This window comes from Epinephelus lanceolatus, chromosome 9 (genome assembly GCF_041903045.1).
Source record: "Epinephelus lanceolatus isolate andai-2023 chromosome 9, ASM4190304v1, whole genome shotgun sequence".
NCBI classification, from domain to species: Eukaryota; Metazoa; Chordata; class Actinopteri; order Perciformes; family Serranidae; genus Epinephelus; species Epinephelus lanceolatus.
In genome coordinates, this window is record NC_135742.1 from 44,730,256 (window position 1) to 44,756,734 (window position 26,479).

General features: G+C 40.2%; 1 protein-coding gene across 1 annotated transcript in view; it reads left to right on the forward strand.

Annotated features, from left to right (window-relative positions):
• Window positions 1-4,341: 4,341 nt before the first annotated feature.
• nelfb (negative elongation factor complex member B) overlaps window positions 4,342-26,479 on the forward strand; it is a 90,351-nt gene continuing 68,213 nt past the window's right edge. Inside the window, exons 1-4 of the mRNA XM_078171001.1 lie at window positions 4,342-4,722; window positions 18,471-18,631; window positions 18,722-18,821; window positions 26,025-26,255. Of these exons, the coding sequence (XP_078027127.1) occupies window positions 4,621-4,722; window positions 18,471-18,631; window positions 18,722-18,821; window positions 26,025-26,255 (594 nt within the window). The 5' untranslated portion in view covers window positions 4,342-4,620. The remainder of the gene's footprint in view (window positions 4,723-18,470; window positions 18,632-18,721; window positions 18,822-26,024; window positions 26,256-26,479) is intronic.

Sequence of the window (26,479 nt, forward strand, 5' to 3'; positions counted from 1 at the left end):
GCTGTTTCTAGCTTTTTGGGGGTCCTTTGCAAAATCTTGTTTTGTCCCTCTATTTCAATCACTCATAAATTCATACCCAATCTGCATCATATTTCATATGCATGAGACACACAAAAACTTATTTCAATATAACTTAGCTGCATTTCTAGCATTAAAACACAAACTAAGTGTCACTGGCCCCCATCAAAAAAGACATTTGTCCACCAGCCAGAGCCAGGCCCAATCAAAAAATGCTTGCCACCTGGCCTAACAACTTTTCTGGTGGAGACCCTGCACTCAAGTTGCACATACTATAGGTGAAAATGTAGTTAGCTAGCTTACATTTGTTATGTTAATTCTTCATGTGCAATGTTAATCTGTGATGTTATGATAAGGAGGAGAAGGGTAGAGAGGAAGAGAGAGTGGGAGATCATTAATATCTCAGTGGTATAGTTTATTCCTATTTCTTTGATGAGCTGACCTACTCATGAAAACAAGTGCTGTGTTTTCATTATTTTGCACTGGCCTGCACAGAATGTAACTTGTACTTTGAGTACTTTTTTTTTTTTAGTTGAGTAGGTTTTTCAAAGGGTAGTCTTCAGTTCAGTTTTGGGGGTGGTGACATTGATGTGTATCCAGTGTAATGTTTCCCATAGAACTAGAAAGCCCCAACCAAGGGTGTTGTAGATGGAGTCTCACACAAAGTGGAGGCTTGGAGATTTATAGAGTGTAAGGGCATAACAGACAGTTTTAGTCCGTGAGCCAGGACCCCAAATTTGGCCCACCGGTACCACCTTGGGGGAATAATTCTCATAGTGATTTTTAGCACGGTAGCCTATACATCTCTAGTGTTAGAAAAATGTGATAGCCTTGCACCGGTGGTAGCTTTCTATGTGATATCACTTGATTTATAACCCCATAGGAAAACTAAAAAGAGCTCCAAAAAAGCCTGGCCGAATGGAGGTTAGGTCATATAAATCTATGTAGACTGACAATGCAAGCTCTGAGAGCTACCAAACTTGTCATGCTGGACAACAGGATATCCCTTTACATAATAGAAAAAAACAGAATGCAAATATCTTAATGCAAATAGGAGATACAGATTTATAAACACATACCTAAAAATAGGCAGAAATGTAAAAGATGGGCATCTATGTAGAATGCTCTCAATTATTTTGCAATATCTCTGCCATGGATTTTCATAGCAACACATGTTGGCTTGTTGGAAAGGTGTGGTTGTACTGAATCCAGCGATACCAAAACTGTAAAGATAGCTTGCATATTCAGGGAGTCAGCCCACGAAACATGAGGTGTCCCAAATGAAAGCAAACAAAACAGTAGCTTTTGACTTCATTTAATTTGTAGAGATCCCTTATGGTATTATTTAACAATTATTGGCCTGTTGTTTATGTTGGAAAAGTCAATAAAAACCCTAAGGCACATGTAATCACATGGATTTTAATAATAAAATTGTGAATCCTAATGTAGAGGGTGCTGTACGTTGTACAATCAGAGTCCAATATGGAGCATCCGAGAGGGCTTTTGGGGTTGAAAGCATTGGGGGAGATCTGTCTGAGAGAACAGAGTGATCCAGGGTGACGTAGTGAGGGATTGGTGGTTCTGAAAAAGGGTTTGGGTCCGGGATGGTGGGACAGTGGAAGGAAGGAGTCCAGAGACAGTAAGGGTGGAGCATTGGAGGGTGAGGAGACAATGGAGTTTTAGTGGAGGAGGCCTGGAAGAAGTAGAGGAGACAGCTGGTTAGAGCAGAACAAAGTGGTAAGGAGGATTAACTCTAACTACAAGTGTACATGAATATATGAAACTATACTCAAAAGCTTGCAACTGACCAACAGTAGTAGGCTTTAGTCTGCGAGCAGGGAGAGGGCGGTGAGTCAGGCTGAGCACTCCATGAGGGAATAAACGTTAAGATAATCCTGAGACAGAGACAGAGACAAGGTAAGGCAGGGGACACCAAACAAGTGAAGCAGGCAAACACTATTATTGTTACTGTACTATTTACTTCTTTTACATTACCTAATAATCACAAGAGTCATCCTCGTCTTCCACATCTTCATCTGAACTTTCCACACCATCATTGGTAGATGCCTGGTTCTCAGGCAGTCTACACGTCTGTATATCTGAGGCCATTTGCAACACACACACATCTTGAAAGTGTGCATTTTTTTGTACAGTTACAGGCCAGTAGTTCCAGGATGGCCCCCAGTGCTGGCTGGCCTTCCATCCAATCTACCACCAAGTGTTCAGTGTCCTCTTCTTTCTCCATCTTCCATCCTCTGCCAACAGGGCTTGGGACTTGGAGGTCGTTCTCCAAACACCTTCTCCATACACAAGCTTGATAGCTGGCTCGCTGTGCATGTTTTCTTAAGCAGTCCTTACACGGTGGGAGTTGATGGCTTTCGATTTCACCTTTTTTCGTACAGAAAAGGTGATACCTGAGCTCGTTGACCTTGGTGGTTGATGGTTTCGGAGCATACAGGGCACACGTAAATGCCTCGAGTTTGTCCATCAGTTCTGGGGAGAGGTCCCAGTCTTGGCTCCCCATCTTTTACATTTCCGGCTATTTTAGGTATGTGTTTATAAGTCTGTATCTCCTATTTGCATTGAGATATTTGCATTCTGTTTTTTTCTATTATGTAAAGGGATATCCTGCCGTCAGGCATGACAAGTTTAGTAGCTCTCAGAGCTTGCATTGTCAATTTACATGGATTTATATGACTTAACCTCCATTCAGCCAGGCTTTTTTTTGAGCTCCTTTTTAGTTTTCCTATGGGGTTATAAATCAAGTGATATCACATAGAAAGCTACCACCGGTGCAAGGCTATCACATTTTTTCTAACACTAGAGATGTATACCGTGCTAAAAATCACTATGACAATTATTCTCCCAAGGTGGTACCAGTGGGCCAAATTTGGGGTCCTGGCTCACGGACTAAAACTGTCTGTTATGCCTTTACACTCCATAAATCTCCAAGCCTCCACTTTGTGTGAGACTCCATCTACAACACCCTTGGTTGGGGCTTTCTAGTTCTATGGGAAACATTACACTGGATACACATCAATGTCACCACCCCCAAAACTGAACTGAAGACTACCCTTTGAAAAACCTACTCAACTAAAAAAAAAAAAAAAAAAAAAAGTACTCAAAGTACAAGTTATATTCTGTGTGGGCCAGTGCAAAATAATGAAAACACAGCACTTGTTTTCATGAGTAGGTCAGCTCATCAAAGAAATAGGAATAAACTATACCACTGAGATATTAATGATCTCCCACTCTCTCTTCCTCTCTCTCTCCCTTCCCCGCTCACCGACTATTTCAGGATGAGGAGATTTTACAAAGTGACTCAGCAAAAGTTTGAGACAATCTCCATCATGCTTCACTTTGATTTGAAATACTTGCTGGATAGGGTATATTTGGACCATGTATTTTATTCAGTAAGACAGTTGGTGCTTCTGAAAGTTGAGGAAGGATCTTTCCAATTCCAATGACTTGCCTGAATTGAAGGCGGGGCCTCTTCACTGATGCATGCCTGGGTACTTGCTACTCTGTTTCAATGTGTGTTCACAGAATGCTAGGAAGGAGCATTGCCTAGTCTCTGTAGAACTCGACTTGGAAGGGCCTGTCCTACCAAGGAAGCATCTTTAGCCCGTTTTACACAGAGATCGCACCACAGGGCATCTAGTGTGACAAATACGCATCGGCATTGCTTTTTGAACAACAACAATGGCATTAAATAGTCAATAACAATCATTTACCGTCCCTGTTACGTGGCGGCTGATCTGGTCCTCTGCTCGGAGGGTAAGCAGCTCCCGGATCTCATGTTTTCCCAATTTGCTGACATCTCATCTACAGCATTACGCATCGTCAAAATATCATACCCATACCACATGACTGTCATATTTATACAGACACCATTTAAGCGCTGTTACTACCTCCCATGGTGGATTAAAGGCAAAACCACTATGTCCCCCCCCATTCCGCGATCGAACCTTAGATATAGTGAGGCGGCATAATGGCGTGATATTCCCGCTTTGAACAGGCAGTGTAAAATGGACTCTTGGCTTCGAGAAGCACAGACTATGTATGAGGAACATTGTTGGTTATTAACTGTACTGCTGGAATAGAAAGAAAATCTGAGAAAACTGAAACAATCATAGATGCAACAAGGCGATTTCAGGATGTTGTGGGGTTTCTGGAGAAGGTGTAATGCAGCTTTTGAGAGAAGCTTTTAAATTCTCTCAAACAACCGGAAAATAGGACATATACAATAGAGTGGGAACGGGATGGAAAGGGCTCATAATAATTAGTACTATTATTATTATTTAATCTATTAAGTGGAAACCTCAGTGTAAATCCAATGAGTGGCGGTAATGCAAATTTTTGGATGCACACCGCCTTTGAAAACCAAAGAAGAAGAAGGACAAATTAAGCACGGAACAGTTGCGTCGCAGGCTTTCCTGACGGACTGTTTACAAAGTTACAACACAGGAAGTTTGCTTTGACAGCGGAGAGCGTAATGCGTTGGGGGCTGCAGATTCACTCGCAGATTCACTCGCAGATTCACATGGTAGAATAGTTAATTCTTCAATACATCGTTAAGTTGATGCTTAAACAGGAGCGACAATGTTCGCGGGGCTGCCTGAGCTCGGGATATCCAACGGAGAGGATCTTAAAGAAACTCTCACCAACTGTACGGAGCCCCTGAAAGCCATTGATCAGTTTCAGGTATCGTTAACGCCACGTTATAAGGTGTATGTTTGCTAAACAGAATTTAGTTGATAAATATAGAGGTATTTACTCCATGGTAACCATACAAACCATGGTGTGTAGTGTTGTGACGTTACAGTTCGAATATCCCAGAAGATACCTTAATGATGTAGCGTAACTAGTGTAACTTACCTGCAGGTATTCTCTGTAACATCTTAGCTAGCTGTTTGTCTCTGGTCTTTGTGATAGGGCTTATGTTACCACATGCAGATGCGCGAGATTCTCAGTGTGGAAGTACTGATACATCGTCTTGTGCAGGCGAGGAAACGAAGACACATTACGACGAAACATGATTTCACAAGCGTTAAGTTACACGACCTGTTGCGTGCTTTATTTGATTTCTTTTGAAAATAAAGTGTTACAGTTAAAAATAGCCAACCCAAACCATTTGAAGATGAACAGGAAAATACTGAAGTGCCGCTTGAATTCGACCTTTTCCTTGCACTCAAAACTTTTAGTTTAGAACAATATAGTAACAAAAAACTTAAGGAAGAAAAAAGAAGATTAATGTGGCACATGGCCCTTGTCTGACAGGAATTTAATATCAATTTAACGTAACTTTTTGTTGTTTTTGTTTGAGTAGGCCTACATTATTCCAATCATGTGAATGCAAAAGCATTGAGTTAGCATTGTACAACACTTTTTTATTTTATGTGATCATAAAAGTTTATTGCGGGTAATATAGGTTTCTTGGTGTAAAAGACTAAGACAAAGGGATGAATACAGAGTCAGGAATGCTTTGTAGTTCGCCTTAGCACATTCATATAAAATACTCTAATGTTTGCACAGGTGGGAGGTCACTAACTGTGTACAACTTAACTCATTGTGCAAAATGTCTTTTACCACAGCATTAACTGTAACCCATAGAACCATTGTGAAATAAATAAACATTAATCACTGTGTAATGGGTAACGTGAGTGATTTAAAACACATTTAAACAAAGTTTTCTTAGGTTTATGGCCTTAAACACATTTTCTCACTGCATACAGGGAAACTCCACCCATTTAGCCCTGACGCACCACAATGTGTTAAGTGCATAATGATAGTGTTTTTTGCTGGCCTTAAACTAATTAGGTGAAATCAGATTTATAAATTTTTGTCAAATTAACTCAAAACTCAAAATTTTTAGACATAACATGAAATATTATGTCAAACTCACAAGAGAAAACAAGAGTTTTTGTGTCAAGTGAACATAATGTTTTTATGTCATTTTCAGATAGCTTCAGATAGTAAATGATAATGTAATAAGTTACTATCTCTTAAAGAAATAAGTGTTGTCATTGTTATCCACATTGTTTTATGTCTCTAGGTAGGATTATTGTGCTGTTGTTCTTATCTGTTAGTTGACTTGTTACAAATCCATAAAAGCTACAAGCACAAACTAAATAATAATGCTTGACAGTTTACCAGACAGTCAAAAGAAGGAATATTATTTAGAATATGTAAATAGTTTCACAAGTCTTGAGGCTACTACTGATTCATACCATCAGCTATATACACTGATCAGCCAAATCATTAAAACCACTGAGAGGTGAAGTGAATAACATTGATCATCTTGTTACAATGCAATGTTTTGGGTCCTGGCATTCATGTGGATGCTTCTTGATGCGTTCCACCAATTCAAACACCATTACAGATGAAGTTCACCCCCTCATGGCAACGGCATTCCTCAATGGCAGTTTCCCTCCCAGCAGGACAGTGCAAAATGCCACACCATATAAACTGCTCAGGAATGACCTGAGGGACGTGACAAAGAGCTCAAGGCATCAACCTGGTTTCCCCAGATCCCAATCTGATCAAGCATTTTAGGGACATGCTGAGGGGCCAGTCAGTACGTTTACATGCAAAGCTTAATCGAGCTATGCTCAAAATTTGATTTTGGCGTCTAATTGGACTTCTGTCCTTGACCCAGTTTACATGCAACTGAGAAAATCGAATGACTGACGGGAACGTGTCCTCCTCCTCAACACTAGGTGGTGATATGCGTCGTTTCAGCGGGTTAATACGGCCCCCTTTCCGGTTGACCTATTACGTCATTTAATAATAAACAACTGGAGTCAGGCAGCAGACCGGCATTTTCGAACAACAGCAAGATGGATAATCGTACAGCTTTGTTCATCTCGTACGTAATGTACGCATTACTGATTGTGCAGATAAGGTACACGCTATCCCTCGTGGTCATGGTGATTTCGAAAGGCAGACAAGAATGCCGTATGCTGTTGGAGGGCTTCAGCAATAGCATGTCTTGTCTGTTCCGGGGTCATACGCCAGCGTGGGGGGTGTGGAGCATGCGCACATGCATTGTTTACCTCCGATTAAGGCGTATACATGCCGGAGAAAATCGAATTCCAGTCACATTATCTGGGTGTCTTAATCGGAGCTGGAGAACTCCGATATTAGTCGTTTACATGCACTTCAGTTGTCCAGTTATAGTCGGATTAAGGCAATAATTCGTTTTTTTCAAGTGTCATGTAAACGTACTGACTGCCATTAGTGATGGCGAGATGAAGCTTCATGAAGCATCGAAGCTTCCTATTCAATTGGTTCACTCATGGGCCGAAGCTTCATGGTGCTTCATTTGCTCTACTGTGCTATCAAGTGGACAATAAATGTAAAACAGGCAGAGTGATTATAATGGCACCATGGCTTTGGTGTGTGAAGCTTTAAATAAATGATTGATGTTTGTGATGCCAATACATAAATTATGAACTTATTAATATGATGTCTGTCTGTATGATACAATTGCGGGGTCAAAAGGGAAAGTGGAAACAAATTGGGGAGAGGGTTGTGATGTGAATGTGCTTGTGTTACTTGGTTTGTGACTGTGCTTATGTTACTAGGGACATTTTATTCATTTTTATTTCGAAATAACAACTTTTCCACAGTGCTGGGCCTCAGGCGGTTTCTTTTTTCTTTTTTTTTAGATGATTTCGCCCACTTTAGAAAATACCCTTTCACAGGGCACAGATGAAGCTGGGGTACAGAGAAAAGCAACAGCAAGTTTTTGCAAGTTGGGATATACATTTCTCTGTCTTTCCCAATACTCCAGGGGGTTCTCCAGTCTATAGGCTGAAATATGTGCCACCAGAAACTGAATTTGAATCATTTATATTTGAATTTGAATTTCTAAACTTGAATAATTGCATTGAAAAACTGAATTTGAATCACATAATTTGAAATTGTATTGTTTAATTTGAACCATTGCATTGAAAAACTGAATCTGAATAGTATAATTTGAAATTGAATTTATTTCTATATATCTTCACATTCAGTTCTCACAATTCAAATTCAGTTCTCAAAATTCAATTTCAATTTACTGTGACAGACATCCGGGTAGTTTAAGGATGAAGGAAGAGCAATCGAGGACAGATACACAGGACTCCTCTTCGGCCAATAAGCACCTACATTTCTGAGCACGTAGGAAGAAGCGCTCGCCTTGATCCATAGACCATAGACAATAGGCTCGTTCAAGATGAACCGCGCCTCGCCTGAAAAGTACACGGGAGCAGGCGGCCGCAGCAGGGGGCGGTAACAAAAAGCTGCGGTGAAGTCGGACAGTTTCCCGACAGTTTCCAGCAGCCTTCAGTCCGTACAGGAAGTCACAGACACATATTACATCCTGTCTGGAATGATGTCAATTCATTAAAAAAGTGATCAGACCCATATATCAGTTTGTTTTCAGTCTCCAGTTGTTTTAATTATTATAGATTAATTTATTAAAATGTTTTACAGGTGATCTGTAGTTTATGTTCATGGTTTAACCTCCATTTGATATGAATTCTCCTGTAAATCAGCATCATATCAGTTTGACCTGTCCCCTCAACTACACAGGCTGAATAAACTGTGTTTGACTATAAGGTTAATATTTTCAGAGGAAAAAAAATACAAGACAACAGCTTTCATTAAGGCTCAGTCAGATACAGTCAGGGCTTCACATCTGATGTTATTTTAAGAATCCTCACATCCCACTGACCACAAGTCTCTGTGTTGCTAAATGCTTCAATAATTAAATCGTCCAATATTAATATAGTACAGTAGACTCTGTATAGTTTATGATGAATGTATTCAGTCTCTGACAACTAAACTTCACCATCAGTCACACAACATGTTTTCTGTTCACAGAATAAACCTTCAGATCAGACAAATACAACCTTAATCTCTAAAATCCAACAAAAATGAATAGTTTATCTAAAACGTCATGTTGTTGAGTCGACATCTTAACCAATCAGCTGTTAGATCAGGTGAGAGCCAGGCGGTGCAGTCGGTGGGGAGCAGCTGCAGCGCCTGGCTCTAAAAACTGCGGCCGCCTCGCTCTCGCGGTTTTATCGCTGTCCACTTTTGTAATACGTCAGAGCAAGTTGGGATGAAGTCGGACACAAAACTAACTGGCATGCATTGTGCGCTGATCGCCGGTGATCAAATCTGCGCAGGCCTGGCTCATCTCGAACGAACCTATATATACATAGACGCCGCATCAAGTGGTGCTATATGTCAACGTCACCGCCATATTGAATGTGGCAAGGCTGCGCTGTAAACTAATACAAGTAAATGGACTTAATTTCATAAAGCGCCTTTCTACAAAGAAATTTACGTTAATGCCTCGTTTATTAATTCACACACGCACTAATATACTTGGGAAAGAGTTAGGCACCAAAAACAATGTATTTGATCTTCTCAGATGGCTAAGATAAGAACTTTATTGATCCCACACAGGAGTAATTCACGTTACATCAGCTATAGAGAACAAGGTAGTGCCGAAAAACAATACATAGTATATATACATATATATAAATGTATGTATATATACTGTGTATTGTTTTTCGGCACTACCTTGTTCTCTATAGCTGATGTAACGTGAATTACTCATCTCGAACGGACCTATATATATACGTAGACACCGCATCGAGTGTGTATGTGTATATATATATATATATGTATATATGTATATAAACATATATATATATATATATATATATATATATATATATATATATATATATATATATATACACACACAGTACAGGCCAAAAGTTTGGACACACCTTCTCATTCAATGCATTTTCTTTATTTTCATGACTATTTACATTGTAGATTCTCACTGAAGGCATCAAAACTATGAATGAACACGTGGAGTTATGTACTTAACAAAAAAAGTTCTAGTTTCTTCAAAATAGCCACCCTTTGCTCTGATTACTGCTTTGCACACTCTTGGCATTCTCTCGATGAGCTTCAAGAGGTAGTCACCTGAAATGGTTTTCCAACAGTCTTGAAGGAGTTCCCAGAGGTGTTTAGCACTTGTTGGCCCCTTTGCCTTCACTCTGCGGTCCAGCTCACCCCAAACCATCTCGATTGGGTTCAGGTCCGGTGACTGTGGAGGCCAGGTCATCTGCCGCAGCACTCCATCACTCTCCTTCTTGGTCAAATAGCCCTTACACAGCCTGGAGGTGTGTTTGGGGTCATTGTCCTGTTGGAAAATAAATGATCGTCCAACTAAACGCAAACCGGATGGGATGGCATGTCGCTGCAGGATGCTGTGGTAGCCATGCTGGTTCAGTGTGCCTTCAATTTTGAATAAATCCCCAACAGTGTCACCAGCAAAACACCCCCACACCATCACACCTCCTCCTCCATGCTTCACAGTGGGAACCAGGCATGTGGAATCCATCCGTTCACCTTTTCTGCGTCTCACAAAGACACGGCGGTTGGAACCAAAGATCTCAAATTTGGACTCATCAGACCAAAGCACAGATTTCCACTGGTCTAAGTCCATTCCTTGTGTTTCTTGGCCCAAACAAATCTCTTCTGCTTGTTGCCTCTCCTTAGCAGTGGTTTCCTAGCAGCTATTTGACCATGAAGGCCTGATTGGCGCAGTCTCCTCTTAACAGTTGTTCTAGAGATGGGTCTGCTGCTAGAACTCTGTGTGGCATTCATCTGGTCTCTGATCTGAGCTGCTGTTAACTTGCGATTTCTGAGGCTGGTGACTCGGATGAACTTATCCTCAGAAGCAGAGGTGACTCTTGGTCTTCCTTTCCTGGGTCGGTCCTCATGTGTGCCAGTTTGGTTGTAGCGCTTGATGATTTTTGCGACTCCACTTGGGGACACATTTAAAGTTTTTGCAATTTTCCGGACTGACTGACCTTCATTTCTTAAAGTAATGATGGCCACTGGTTTTTCTTTAGTTAGCTGATTGGTTCTTGCCATAATATGAATTTTAACAGTTGTCCAATAGGGCTGTTGGCTGTGTATTAACCTGACTTCTGCACAACACAACTGATGGTCCCAACCCCATTGATAAAGCAAGAAATTCCACTAATTAACCCTGATAAGGCACACCTGTGAAGTGGAAACCATTTCAGGTGACTACCTCTTGAAGCTCATCGAGAGAATGCCAAGAGTGTGCAAAGCAGTAATCAGAGCAAAGGGTGGCTATTTTGAAGAAACTAGAATATAAAACATGTTTTCAGTTATTTCACCTTTTTTTGTTAAGTACATAACTCCACATGTGTTCATTCATAGTTTTGATGCCTTCAGTGAGAATCTACAATGTAAATAGTCATGAAAATAGAGAAAACACATTGAATGAGAAGGTGTGTCCAAACCTTTGGCCTGTACTGTATATATGTGTGTGTGTGTGTGTGTGTGTGTATATGTATATGATGTATATATACTGTGTATTGTTTTTCAGCACTACCTTGTTCTCTATAGCTGATGTAACGTGAATTACTCCTGTGTGGGATCAATAAAGTTCTTATCTTAGCCATCTGAGAAGATCAAATACATTGTTTTTGGTGCCTAACTGTTTCCCAAGTATATTAGTGCGTGTGTGTGAATGAATAAACGAGAGGCATTAACGTAAATTTCTTTGTAGAAAGGCGCTTTATGAAATTAAGTCCATTTACTTGTATTAGTTTACAGCGCAGCCTTGCCACATCCAATATGGCGGCGACGTTGACATATAGCAGCAGCGGGTAAACCCACTCGATGCGGTGTCTACGTATATATAGGTTCGTTCGAGATGAGCCAGGGCTGCGCAGATTCGATCACTGGCGATCAGCGCACAATGCATGCCGGTTAGTTTTGTCAGAGATACTGGATGAAGGGAGATACCCAACTGTAGGCTTATCCAATGTTAAGAAAACGGTTACTCTTCCTGTCTCCTAAGTGGGCGTGGTTAGCGCTCCCTCCAATCAGAGCCTGTTCTCCCTCAACCCCCCCTTGATCTGTGCGGATGAAAAATGCAGCTTTAGTGTCAGAATATTGGGAAGATGTGTGGCTTGTGGAAAATGAACCCAATATTTACTTTAGTGACTACAGGGCGAAAGAATTGACCATAAATTGTGATCACGTTCATTTTCCTCATTGACGACAATACATTCAGAGCTGCCGCAAGTCTCCTATGGGGGCGTGGCGCTGACGTCACTGAATCAGGAAGTGAGCTGAGTTGGGTATCTCGCTTCATCCAATATCTCTGGTTTTGTGTCGGAGTTCATCCCGACTTGCTCTGACATATTACAAAAGTGGACGGCAATAAAACCGCGAGAGCGAGGCGGCCGCAGTTTTTAGAGCCAGGCACTGCAGTTGCTCTCCACCGACTGCACCGCCTGGCTCTCACCTGATCTAACAGCTGATTGGTTAAGATGTCAACTCAACAACATGACGTTTTAGATAAAGTATTCATTTTTGTTGGATTTTAGAGATTAAGGTTGTATTTGTCTGATCTGAAGGTTTATTCTGTGAACAGAAAACATGTTGTGTGACTGATGGTGAAGTTTAGTTGTCAGAGACTGAATACATTCATCATAAACTATACAGAGTCTACTGTACTATATTTATATTGGATGATTTAATTATTGAAGTATTTAGCAACACAGAGACTTGTGGTCAGTGGGATGTGAGGATTCTGAAAGTAACATCAGATGTGAAGCCCTGACTGTATCTGACTGAGCCTTAATGAAAGCTGTTGTCTTGTATTTTTTTTCCTCTGAAAATATTAACCTTATAGTCAAACACAGTTTATTCAGCCTGTGTAGTTGAGGGGACAGGTCAAACTGATATGATGCTGATTTACAGGAGAATTCATATCAAATGGAGGATAAATCATGAACATAAACTACAGATCACCTGTAAAGCATTTTAATAAATTAATCTATCATAATTAAAACAACTGGAGACTGAAAACAAACTGATAGCCTATATGGGTCTGATCACTTTTTTAATAGTCTGAGTGGGCGGAATGTCGCTACAAAGATCAGCCTCTCATTGGGCGGAACGAGCCACCCGCTGAAGTCCCGCCCTACCACCTACCAAGTTTTCAACACGTCCTTTACTAACTTTTGCGGTGTTTGATCTTGCAGGGATGTAGCCATTTTTCTGCCATGGTTCGCGTCCTGTAGGCGATATTTTTGTGGGCGTGTTACACCAAAACCTGTTTCCCCCTGGCAATATTTTTTCAAGCGCACCGTTGCTGTGGCACCGCCAAGAACGATTGTGATTGGTTGAAAGAAATACAAGCAGCTGGGGCATTTTTTTCTCCAATCTTAAAGTGAGAGTTGGCCCAGCCAGACCTTTCTTTTCTTGAGAAAGGTGAGCGAGACTACTTTTTTAATGAATTGACATCATTCCAGACAGGATGTTAGTGTGTCTGTGACTTCCTGTACAGACTGAAGGCTGCTGGAAACTGTCCGACTTCACCGCAGCTTTTTGTCACCGCCCCCCGCCGCGGCCGCTTGCTCTTGTGTATTTTTCAGGCAAGGCGCAGTTCATCTCAAACGAGCTTATTGTCTATGGTCTATGGATCAAGCCGAGCGCTTCTTCCTACGTCTTCAAAAACGTAGGTGCTGATTGGCCGAAGAGGAGTCCTGTGTATCTGCGCTCGACAGCTCTTCCTTCATCCTTAAACTACCCGGATGTCTGTCACAGTAAATTGAAATTGAATTTTGAGAACTGAATTTGAATTGTGAGAACTGAATGTGAAGATATATAGAAATAAATTCAATTTCAAATTATACTATTCAGATTCAGTTTTTCAATGCAATGATTCAAATTAAACAATACAATTTCAAATTATGTGATTCACATTCAGTTTCTGGTGGCACATATTTAAGCCCATACCAGTCTTCCAATGGTGGGTTCACCCAGGTACATTTTGACCTCCACTGTTGCGTCTGCAGTGACATTTTGGGTCCTCGTCTGCAGGACTGTGGTGTCCAAATGATGCCACAGTTTGCTACCTAAGACAGAAAAACAGGCTGCAAGTGACTAAATACAATAACACAATTATACAAAATACAAAATATATCCATTACTTTGAGTCACAGGCTGAGAAGCTTCTGATATGTGCGGTTGTGATGATGATGATGAGGAGGAGGAAGAGGAGGAAGAGGAGGTGCTGTTTCTCATAACAGCAGCAAGTGGGCCTCTTCTCGGCATCTGCTGCTTTATTTGGGTTAAAGAAGCCAATCTTTTTGAACCTGGGATCGAGCAGTGTCGCCAGTGACATGATGCTCATTGACTGTGTGCAGCTTCTCCCTTAACTGTCTCCTCAGAGTCTCAGCCATTGCTGTGCTCTCTGGAGTTTGGACACATCCCCTTTTCTCCTCCAGTGCGTGGTGTAGCATTGACAAAAGGGGAATGACTTTTGATCTAGACACCCTCTTCTCCTCTGACAGCTCAACTGTGGCATCATTAAATGGGGACAGTCATTATTCTGCGATAATGACATACTGCTCTGATGAGAGTGGGGCAATGTCAGTGGTGCGTAGGCCTGCCAAAGCTGCTCCTACAGGTTCCCTGAGGTCATAAAGACATTGGGGCATATGGTATGTGCTGTTCCAGCGTGTGTCCACCTCTTGAATTAGCTTCAGTGCTGGCAGGCCCATTTGCTCCTGCACCTGTGTCAGCCTCCCCTATAAAATTAGCCAACAAAAAGTGATTGATTCAAGTGTCACTGCAGCAGCAACTTAAACAAAACAGCATCACTTAGAATATTGCAATGAAATAAAGGAACTCACCTTTGCAGTGGTGCTACTCTTGAAATAGCCCACTATCTTCCTTGAGTTTGCCCGGATGTCAGACAACACAGTGTTTTAGTCAAGAGCCTTTTTTATCAGTACATTTAAAGTATGCGCCACACAATTTGTGTGATGCAAACTAAGCTACTTGGCACAAGCACCCATATTTGCTGCCCCATCGGTCACAAGGCAAGTAACTTTGTGTGTAATACCCCACTCTGACATAAGTGCTGCTTTTACTTTTGCCAAATTTTCAGCAGTATGTGCCTGTGAAATGCAGCACCCCTAAAACAACAGAATGCAAAGAGGTGCTTGCGTCTATAAAATGGCATGTCACAGCTAGATACGCATCAGTGTTGATTGAGGTCCACATATCTGATGTTAAATTAACTGCAGATGCCTTCGCCACAATGGCTTTGGCTTTCTCCTTGGATTCCTTGTATCTGTCCTCCACCCATGGGCGGATCTACCGGGGTGGCATAGGGTGGCAAATGCCACCCTAAACGAAAGCCATGCCACCCCTGCTGCCACCCCAGTTGGCAGCAACGAATTCAAAGGAAAGTTATGGCCAATTTGACATTTACGAGCGCGAATCTCCAATGTCCGACTGCAGTGAATGCAGCACAAGATAACGCCAGAGCAGCAAGAGACTGCTTTGTTTGGAAAACTGAGTGGAGCCTATTCCAGAAAGCGGGTTTAGTGAAAACTCTGAGTATGTTAACCCTGAAATGAGGGAAACTCTGTGTTTTCAGTTCCAGAAAGAGAGGTAATTCAAACTCTGAGTCAGTCACCATGGCAACTGAGTCTGTGAACCTAACCTGCTCGCTGGTTAGGTTTTTCTCCATCTCCTCCCTCTTACACGCTGTTTCATTTCCTCATTCATTCAGTCCGTGTAAAAGCTTGTATCGAAGCGCATTAATTAGCGGAGATTTACCGTCTGTCACAGTCTAAATCCTGCTGGATATTAGTTTGTTACTCAGGACTGTCTTAAGTTACTGAATTTATGCACATCAATCATTTCTTTGGACATCAGTTTATTGTCTTTACATTCAAATATTACACAGCGAGAATTCATCCTCAGCTCAGAATCAAACCTCTGTTCTTTTTATATTTATTATTTTTTATAACACTGTGCACAAGGATCAGACTGTCAGTCTGTTAGAGCAGCTCCGAAATGTTTATTGCACATATTGTGTAGGTCTAATTATTTAAATTTTAAAAATCGGTATGAAGCTTTAGACATGTATCAATGACTAATGATCTCTATCACTGATGTCATTGGTTGCACTGATGGAACATAATTCCTATAGCCTAATATTGGGGATTATATGTTAATATTTCTGAGTGAGCAATGGTGCAGCATTTCAGAGTCTTTAAATTTACTGCATTTGTAGCTGAAAAAAAAGTCACTGAATGCTGTTGAGTCAAGATACAAATAGATGTCCAACATTTTAAAATTATTACTGGGTCAGACTGTGAGTTTACAGTCATGTCTTTATGTCTTTGATCTGTAGCCTAGCCTATATGTTTTAAATCTTCCTATTTTTCAGTTGCTGCCTCCTGTGTTTTTCCCCGTCAGATTAAATCTGAACAAATATATTATTATATATTATTAATATAATGTAATGTATCTACAGCCTGATACACAGTCAGATTCCACCACTTTATCTTCATTAAGGAAATGTAAGTCTGATAAATGATGAATAAACGGACAACACTGAATAAAACTTTTTTATTAACTTTATGGTTAACTTATTTACACTTTCCTCGCTCTGACTCAGGCTCTTCTTTTAAAGATAAACGTGCACCGTCTGCTACACATGCATTAATATCTCTACATCCACTGGATTAAAATGGAGGCGTTGTCTTTTATTTGTGAGTGAACATTCTCAGAGTTGACTAAACTAACTCAAATCAGCTGTTCTGAAACTGGTAACTCAGAGTTTCCCATCTCAGGGTAGATCATCTCAGAGTTCAGGGTTAGACTCAGGGTTTATTGAACCTCCTTCAACACTTATTCCTAATATGAACTGTTTCACATGAAACCTCAAATGCAAGACATTGATTGCATGAGATTAAGTTTGTCTGTATGAGTTTGTAAATGGCAGCCCGTGCCCTTATGTAGTGTGAACATACTGTTTCTCATCAGACTGTGATAACTGTGATTAAATTCAGTATATATACGTATGCCATATGTTGCCACCCCTCAAAAATTCCTGCCCCCCTCTTGCCACCCCATAAATATTTTTCTAGATCCGCCCCTGCCTCCACCATAGCTTTCAAAGCCTAAAGGAAAGAGGAGAACACTCTTGTAATGGCAAATATGGGGAAATGGGGAAAATGCTTCATGTGCTCACATACACACCTGCTTTGTGGGGAGAACATAGTGAGGGTTCAAAGCTTTAACAAGCTTTCTGAACCCTTTGTCCTCCACAATAGTGAAGGGCTGGGAATCCTCAATCACCATATTCTTCTCCTGATGACAAAAAAAAAATGCAGTATTCAATTAGAGAGGTCTTTAATTAGTCACATTTAAAATATACATTAATGTTGTCTAATACAAACGTACCATGTAATTATATGTTTGTATGCTGTCTTATCATTGCATCCTAAAATGGCTTACCTGAGCTTGGTCCACCTTGGTTGGTCTCCTTGTTTTCATGCAGGGCTCGGTAATGCCTCACCATAGATGAGGTGTTATTGTTGTATCCAAGTTCTTTTGAACACAACAGACACTTCACCTTTTAAAATACAAGAAATTAGAAGAAAGAAATTAGAACAAGGGCAAAGCTGCGTTGTCACATTTATTTATATTACGCTAGTTATTACTACTATGTGCATACCTTATTATGAGAGATCAGCTCAAAATGTTCCCAGACAGGGGAAAATCTCCTCTTTCTTGCTGGTTCCATCGCAAAAAAAAGAAGCTCGAATAGATCGCAAACAAACACGTAACAAAGTCCACAAAATGTGACGGGGGGGGATCCATTGCGTTTCGCTGCCCCTTATATTTTGAATCTCACGCCAAACCCGCGAACCGTTTCCTGAATCAGTCACGTGGTACGGCCGGCTCGTGAGGCTTCGAACGTCACCACATACGTCATCAACACAAGCCTTGATACGCGCTTCACAAAAATCTTCCCAGATTACTCGACACACGCTTTGAAGCCTCGACATGGAAGGACACATCACTAACTGCCATCGCGGAGTGCTGCTGCCATGACAGGGGGTACTTGGTCTGTAACAATGTTTGGGTGGGAGGAGTAAATGAAGAAGCATCCACATGAAATGCCACAACCCAGTAGTTTCCCAACAGAACACTGCACTGTAACAAGATGATTAATGTTATTCACCTCACCTGTCAATGGTTTTAATGTTTTGGCTGATCTGTGTATATCTGGTCTTTCTTTAGACTGTTCTCAGGTATTTATGTTTTCTTAATTTTTACACTTCTGCGTTTACCAATAAATAATATCAGGATTATCAGGAAATGTTTTCAGTCAAAAATAGCCAGAGAGACTTTATGAAGCAGTTCTTAAATAAAGTGATGGGCCACTTATATGCTATTTTTTTCTAAAGAATTCACTGGTGTATCAAATGTCTGAAGTTGTGTTTTACCTGATACCCTGTTCTGAATTGAACAGCTGCAGCTAGAACTAATCTCTGATGAGTCTTTGATATGTAACATGCCTGCAGATGGAAAATGGCATCCTGCTGCCAACCCTCCAGTCAGCTCTTCCCTTCCTCGACCTCCATGGAACACCTCGGCTCGAGTTCCACCAGTCTGTCTTTGATGAGCTTCGAGAAAAGCTGATGGAACGAGTTGCTATCATTGCAGAGGGCAAGGACGAGGACAGGTGTGTCATTGGTTGTTTTTGATTTTAAGTCATGTTTTCTGAAGGAACCTGCTTGGATGTTATTTTGCATTGTTTCTTTGAAACTTACAGATATGGGAAGCTTGAAGAACTGCTGGAGAAGAGCTTTCCCCTTGTCAAAATGCCATCCATTCAGCCAGTGGTGATGCAGGTGCTGAAGCATCTACCCAAGGTGAGTTTCTTCAGAACTATTTCTTTCTGTTTCTTTGTAATTGTTTTCCTGTTGAAGAATAAAAATAGTACTGTGGATGTGCATAGTACTGACATTTAACCAGCAATGCTGGGATCACAGACAATGTTTATTGTAACAAGTTAACATGCATACGGTCACAGATAGTACAGCCGTTTCAAAACGGCTTTCAATGTGTGAAAGATGTTGTGTGTATTTTATTGTAGTCTTTTTTTTGTTTTGTTTTTCCTAAACGTTTAAATTTTATTTTTCTACAGGGGAAGCAGGTGTACATCAACATTTAATGTATGTCAGTTGTATACAATAAATATACATATCTTCTCACATTAACATACAACAGGGCATTAACAGAGAAATAGCTAAACAAAACAAAAAGCAACAAAACAAAAAATATAACTCCAACCCATTTCTGTTTAATTCATAACAATTAATCATATTATGAGTAGTGACTAAGGCATTAACAAATACAAGAAAACAACAATACAAAACCCCTGCATATTTTATAGCTCCTTAACCCTGACCAACCCCGTCCCCACAGATCTTTCTCTAAATTTCACTACATGCTGGATATTTCAGATCAATACATAAAAAAAACAAATAAGAAGAAAGAGTTTTATCATAGTTATAGCTACGTTGAGTGCCTCCTTCCTAGCCTTGAGCACTACCTGACCTGCCCCATTCATTCTAGCAACAGAAAGCTCCATAGACATCACCTCTAGAGCAGTCAATCTCTAAACCAAGTGTTTCAGAGACGTTTTGTTATTTGGTCCCAGAAATTTCGAACTGATGACACTCCCTCATGATATGTAAAAAGGTTCCCATTTGATTAAAATCATATAAATTACAGTTTCGAGAAGTGGTTAAATTAATCAGAAAACGTCGCTTTGGTATTAAATAGGTACGATAGATGAAGTTCAGATTTGTTAATTTATTATTTAGATTTTGCGAGGAAAAGGAAACATTCCTCCAAACTCTAGCCCAGTCTACAGATGATTCAGAGCAGTCTTTATTCCATACTTTAGTTATTGCTAACGGGGTCTGTAACTGTTCCAACAAAGTGTTTTAAATTGCAGAAACATGTCCTTTAGTTATTCATGATAATTTCTAAAAGGATTCCATCATTGGATGATTAATAGGTTGTCTGTCGGTCAAAACACCTGCTGCCCGTAAAGCAGAGCATAGTTGTAAATATATAAAAAAGCAGTTTAATGGCAGTTTATATGTTTCCCTCAAATCCTGAAAGCTTCTTAACCAGCATCATTCATGATGTCTCCTAAGCTATGGATACCTTAATTGTACCACTGAGGTGAGATAAAATGTTCTCCTCCAGACTTTAATAAACTATTATAAAATATTGGCGTATTAGCATGCCATTTAGATGTCCAATTATATATCTTTTCCATTTTCCGAAAATTTTGAATTGCATGGGCTATTACTGAACCGTACTCCAGTTTACATTTACTAACAGAAAGACCTGTAAACAAAAACCCATTTAAAGGAACTGGTGCCACCAAATTCTTCTCAATATTAAAGCTATAGTGCGTAACTTCTGTCGCCTCCCAGGGGATAATGCGTTATTACAACTAATAAGCCGGCGGCACTTCCATGTACACAGATAACACTCGCCACACACCGTGTACACAGAGTAACACTCGCCAGTTGCCACACACCGTACATAGAGTAACACTTGCCTTTGTGGTAGGATCCACTTCTGAACCGTCTCTCGGCCGCTTCTCCGCCATGTTGCTTTCTCTTTCTACCTGCGCTCTACCTCTTGTTATGACACTCTCCGCTCTTCCTCCCCCTCCCTTCTTGTTGTGAGGAAGCATTTCCTGTGCGCCAGCGCGGGAATGTCGCTGGTCGACACGCATACTAAAAATGATATATATTGAAAAATACCGCAAGATGTTAGAGGAGCCGATCGGCTTAATCAGCATTGTGTCATCTCCTCTAGTAGTGGCTTGGGTGAAACGGACATTTACGGACCTGTAGAAGTTACGCACTATAGCTTTAAGCCATAGAATTGAAGAGTTCTCACTAAAGCAATTTAATAAGGGACGGATAGTGAGAGCATGAAAATAAAGACTCCCTCTTTCTTTGTAAATTGGCTAATTCTATTTTAGGGGTTCTGCCTCTCCATAAAAATCTGGTAATAATACTCAGGGCTGTATGTTAACTTTTTTAGCCCATAGCACTGGTGCTACAGAGGGTGATAATTTTGTAGCACCTGTCACGATAACAAATTTTGTTGGGCAATTAATTGCATCAGAAATTATTGCAACAAGCGATAATATTGTGCAATATTGAGCTTTTAAGACCATTTTTATTATTATTGTAATTTTGCTGTTTTTAGACTATTTTTTAAAACTTATATAATGATAATAAAGGCATAGTGATACAAGTACACCCTTTTAAAGAGAAATAAACATTTATTTAACAAGAATATTTATAAAAAAAAAAATAGACTGTCAGTCTCTCACTCTCAGGTGTGCAGTTAAGTTGGTCGTATTCGCTCTTTTTGTTGTGATGGTTTTAGAACAAACCCGGCATACTGGCTTGTTCAAATTACTGGGCTCCCCTTTGTCATTTGGTTTAAATCCAAAACAATCCCACACAGGGGCCGTGGCATTTGGTTTAGGAACAAGGTCCCTGTCTTTCTCTTATGCTCAACTCTCAGTTTTCTTCTCCGCCTTGTCCCCCCCCCTCACAAAGATCGCTCTGTGTGTATGTGTAGCCCATAGCCCCTCCTCCCCCACAGAGACAAAGACACTCGATGACAAGAGCTTTCCCTCCTTTCATTATGCTAATGAACCAACTCACTTGGCTGCCAGACGATGCACGGCAGTGAATGCTCTTGTTGTCTAGTGAAAAAATGAGAAAAAACAGACTACGCACACAAACAAGCGGCTCACAAGCAGTCTGTCGCACGCGTGCTACTAGGCAAATAAATTCATTGCACAAACTTTTTTTTTCATCGCATGTGCGACATATATGTCACACTGTACAGCCCTGTATGTATTTTGTCCCAGTATCTCGGAGGTGGTGCTAGAGGTAGCATTTAGCTACAGAAATTGATTCTAGGAAGCATGTTCATTTTAATTATTGAAATTCTGCCAGACAAAAAAATAGGTAGCTTATGCCATCTTTCCAAATCATGTTTGATCATGCTAAGAGTACTATTATAGTTCTTAGAGATTGTTTTTTCTAAGGATATAAATACATTTATCCCTTAATATTTAAAGTGAGACAATACTGGGATTTTTTTTTATTTATTTATTTATTTTTTATATATTTTTTTTTTTACTTTGCACACTCATCTTTGCTCATAGAATTCGGTGGTAACAGAGAGGACTTGGACCAGTTTATTTTATAGCAAGAGACATAGCTAAACTGTTCAAAAATATTGAGAATGTTTGGAAGAGAGTACTTTATATCAGAAGAGAATAAAAGAACGTCATCGGCAAATAAGGATATGTGATGCTGAGTGGATTTTATTTTTATTGGTATGATGTTTGGAGATGACCTAATAGACTGTGCCAAAGGCTCCAATGATAAAATAAATAACACTGATGAAATTGGATCTCCCTGTCGACTGCTTCTGCTTATTTTGAAGGGAGCAGAGTGTATGTTACCAGTAACTACATTAGCTGAAAGATTTGCATATATAGTTTTGATTATGTTAATAAATTTAGACCCCAAACCCATGCAATTCAATACGGACCATAAAAAAGACCACTCAAGCCGGTCAAAGGCCTTTTCTGCATCAACTGATAAAATAGCTTTTGGGGAGAGATTATCAGAGGTATCAAGAATATGTAATAGGCGACGTAATTTTTTCTTTTTTTTTTTCTTTTTAACAAATCCACTTTGGTCTGGATGAACCAATTTAGGCAAGTAGACCTCCAACCGACTAGCAAGTGTCTTTGAAAATAATTTAATATCTGCATTTAATAGAGAGAGAGGGTGGTAGTAAGCGCAATTAGTTGGATCCTTATCTTTAGAGGCGTTATTAGTGCCATATTTACATCTCTTCCAAAAGATCCTTTGTGAATAGCTGTGTCAAACATCTCTAATAATCCAGCATTTTAAATAGACCTCAGGATGTATGCCATCAATTCCAGGTGACCTGTCTTTATTTATTTTTGCTAAAGATTGTTTAAGTTCATCAAGAGATAAAGGGGCCTCTAATATTGATGCTTCATCTGTTGATAAGGAAGTTAATTAAGTTTCTCAAGATAGTTGTCCTTATCTGATGCTGAGGAAAGATTGTCTGAAGTGTACAGCTGTCTATAGAAGTTGGAAAATCTTTGAATAATCAGCTTAGGGTCTGATAACATGGTCCCAGCTTCTGGTGTAATAAATCCTATATTTGTAAATTGATCATTTATTTTTAATTTATTAGCTAAGAGCCTACTAGGGCAGTTACCATAAAAATAGAGATTAATTCTATTTTTATGTATGGCAAGTTCTACTTTTGTTTTAGTTAAAGACTTTGCTGTTTGTTATTGTAGTCTGTTTTGTGATCATTTTTAACCAATGTAAAGCGTCTTTGAGTACCTTGAAAAGCTCTCTGTTAATAAAATGTATTATTATTGTTATTACTAAGTTTATGATATAATACCCCAATAAGACTGACACCATGATGTACTAGTGCTTTATCTGTAAGGTCAGTGAGTGTCAGTCATCCTACCTTTTGTAACAACCCTGCTCCTGCCCAGGGTTAGATGAGGGTCAAATATTGCCTTGATCTAAAATGATTGATTTTTTTATGGATTGTCAGTTACAGAAACAAAAAATCCAAATGATGACATGTTATATACTAAGATGTTAGAAGAAAAAGAAATCACAAAAAAGCATAACACATTCAACAAAAAAACTAAACAAACACAATCCTAAGATCCAAAAAACATCCCCACAATTTAAAAGTACTCCCACATCAAAAAACAAGAACAGCTAAAATAACAGTCTCATTGTAAATTTCATTATAAATATTACCCTGTCCAACAAAAACATCCTCACCTGACTTCTATAAGCCCCTTTCATATTTAAAGACTGGGGCCTGTATTTACAAAGCCTCTTAGAACAAAGATTTGGTCCTTGTGAATTTCTTTAAACAAAGATGTTTGCTAAGAATTTCCTTTTAAAGTTAGACTAGGTCTTGGTAAAAATAAAAATTATTCACAAACCATCTTAGCCCTTAAGAGCACTTCTAACGACACTTCTAATGACAGTGATTAATGAAACTCCATAGATTAGATGGCGTAGGGATACATTTTGTGGTCAGTCTCATTAAAGATGTGCTCACATCTTCCACCCAACACAATAACGATACAACGCCAGAACTAAAGTAATGACAACACTAAGACACCTGATGACATCTTCCCCTGGCTGAAAGCTGCAGTCATATCTAAGTGACTGAAGGAAATAGCATCAAGTTGTATTCAATAGGAAAACTGGAAGATGCAATAGTGCAGCAGTGATGACTTGGGTTTGTCTCGACCTTCCATCAGCAGGGTGTTCACACTAACAGTGACAACACTTTCACAGTCTGTAGCCCCTTTTACACTGCCAGATTTTCCGCGAATGTTGGGCCGTTTTGCTGGCAAGCTGTGAACGTTTAGACACACTGAGCCGGATTGCCGAGTTGATCCGAGGTGCCCAATTTTCCGCCTCGTATGGTAGTCATATTGGCGGAACCCTTTTAGTTTAAAAAGACAGAGGCGGCCTTCCGCAACGGGAGGGGCTGTTGATGGCTTGTGGGAGGAGCTGTTGATGGCGCTGCACGTGCGACCCACTGGCAGTGGATAAACAGGAAACAGCTGATAGCAGGAATGAGCAGCTAGTAACAAGAGGGAAACGCAAACCTGACCGACACTGTAAAGATGAGCAACTGGGGAGACAAGGAATTGCGCGCCCTCCTTGCCCTCGCAAATGAAGAGGCCATTAACCATCAGAAAACTGGAACGGTGAAGAACGGGCCGACTTACGAGAGAATCGCCGAAGGACTGACTAGCCGTGGCTTCCCTCCCACGTCACTGTTTACGTCACACGCTGAGCTATACGTTTTGTTACTTGCTCACTCCCCCCATTGCCCCAAAAAGGCGCATTCTGTTTAAACAAAAGTAGGTAGGTGCCATTTTGCTGCACTCCCAGATTTTGTTTTTATACTGCCAATGCTGAAAGAAGACTGATTGGGCTTCCCTGCAAATTTGCACAATTCCTACTGTATCTAAAAAAGGCTTCTAGTTCATTTCATTTCCATTGGGTGTCCACACTCTTCAGGCTCACAAATGGACAACAGATCACATCTGTCAAAAGAACATGTCAAACCTAGCATCTGGGTCAACCACACCTCCTCACTGAGGTCAAAGTTTCTGTCCCTTCCATACTCATGAGAATTTCATAAGTCACTCCTAAGCTAGGACTCCTTGCCAGATTTTTTTAGGCCAAGTTTAGAGCTTTATGAGAGTATTGTCAGAATGGTTGTGAATACAGCCGCTGTTGACAAAAGAAGTCTTTATCCATTGATGGGGTCATTCCTCATAAAATGACAAGCTGACTTGGTGATTCAGTGATGACCAGAATATCAGCTTTATTTTTTATTTTTTTACAAATTGTATAAGTGCTTAGTGAGGAGGCCTAGTTGATTTTGGATCAAAGTGTGAAGAAGAAAAGATCTAAGTGACTTTATCACATGATGAATAGACCTACTCTGATGGGAGTGCTCTGTTCCATAAGGACAATGTTCCCCTCCACAGTGAATGCAGGCTCCCTAACTGGTTTGATTAGTATGTAAATGATGTGAATCATAATTTGTGGCCTTCACAGTAAGCACATTAAGGCCCAACTGAACACCAATGGGGGATTTTAATGCAACATGTTAGACAGTGCCCTCCACCACCATCATCAAAACACCTAATGAAAAACTGCTGTTCATCCCTCCAGTAGAGCCCTGCATACTTGGAGAGTCTATGATACACTTAAGCTGTTCTGTTTGTCCTTTTATTTTTTTTTAATTTGTAAGCATTGTGTACCCTGTTATGAGTGGTAGTGTATGAATTCTACCCTCTGGGAACCTTGAATGTTTATTTGGTATAGGGACAATTATTGAACTGAAATCTTCAAATTGGCTGAGCAGAAAGTGAAGAACACCCCCTTACCCTTATCACATGCTTTCTCCTGCAGGTGCCAGAAAAGAAACTGAAGATGGTGATGGCTGATAAGGAGCTGTACAAAGTGTGCGCTGTAGAGGTGAAAAGGCAGATCTGGCAGGACAACCAGGCTCTGTTTGGGGATGAAGTCTCACCCCTCCTAAAGCAGTACATTGTGGAGAAGGAAGCAGCCTTGTTCAGTAGTGATCTCTCCATCTTGCACAATTTCTTCAGCCCATCTCCTAAAACACGACGGCAAGGCGAGGTGAGTCACAGTCATTCGATGAGATGTCTGATAAACGCTAGCCAAAGTTTTTGACACATCACAATCAGAATAAGGTTCATTGCCAAGAGGGGTTGTTTACATCTGAGGAATTTACCTTTGCGTTTGGTACATACAATTAACATGTAGAGAAGAAATAGAAATAAAAGCGAAGTACTGCAGAAGTCAAGAAACACAAATATAAAGTACAAAAATTACAATGAAAA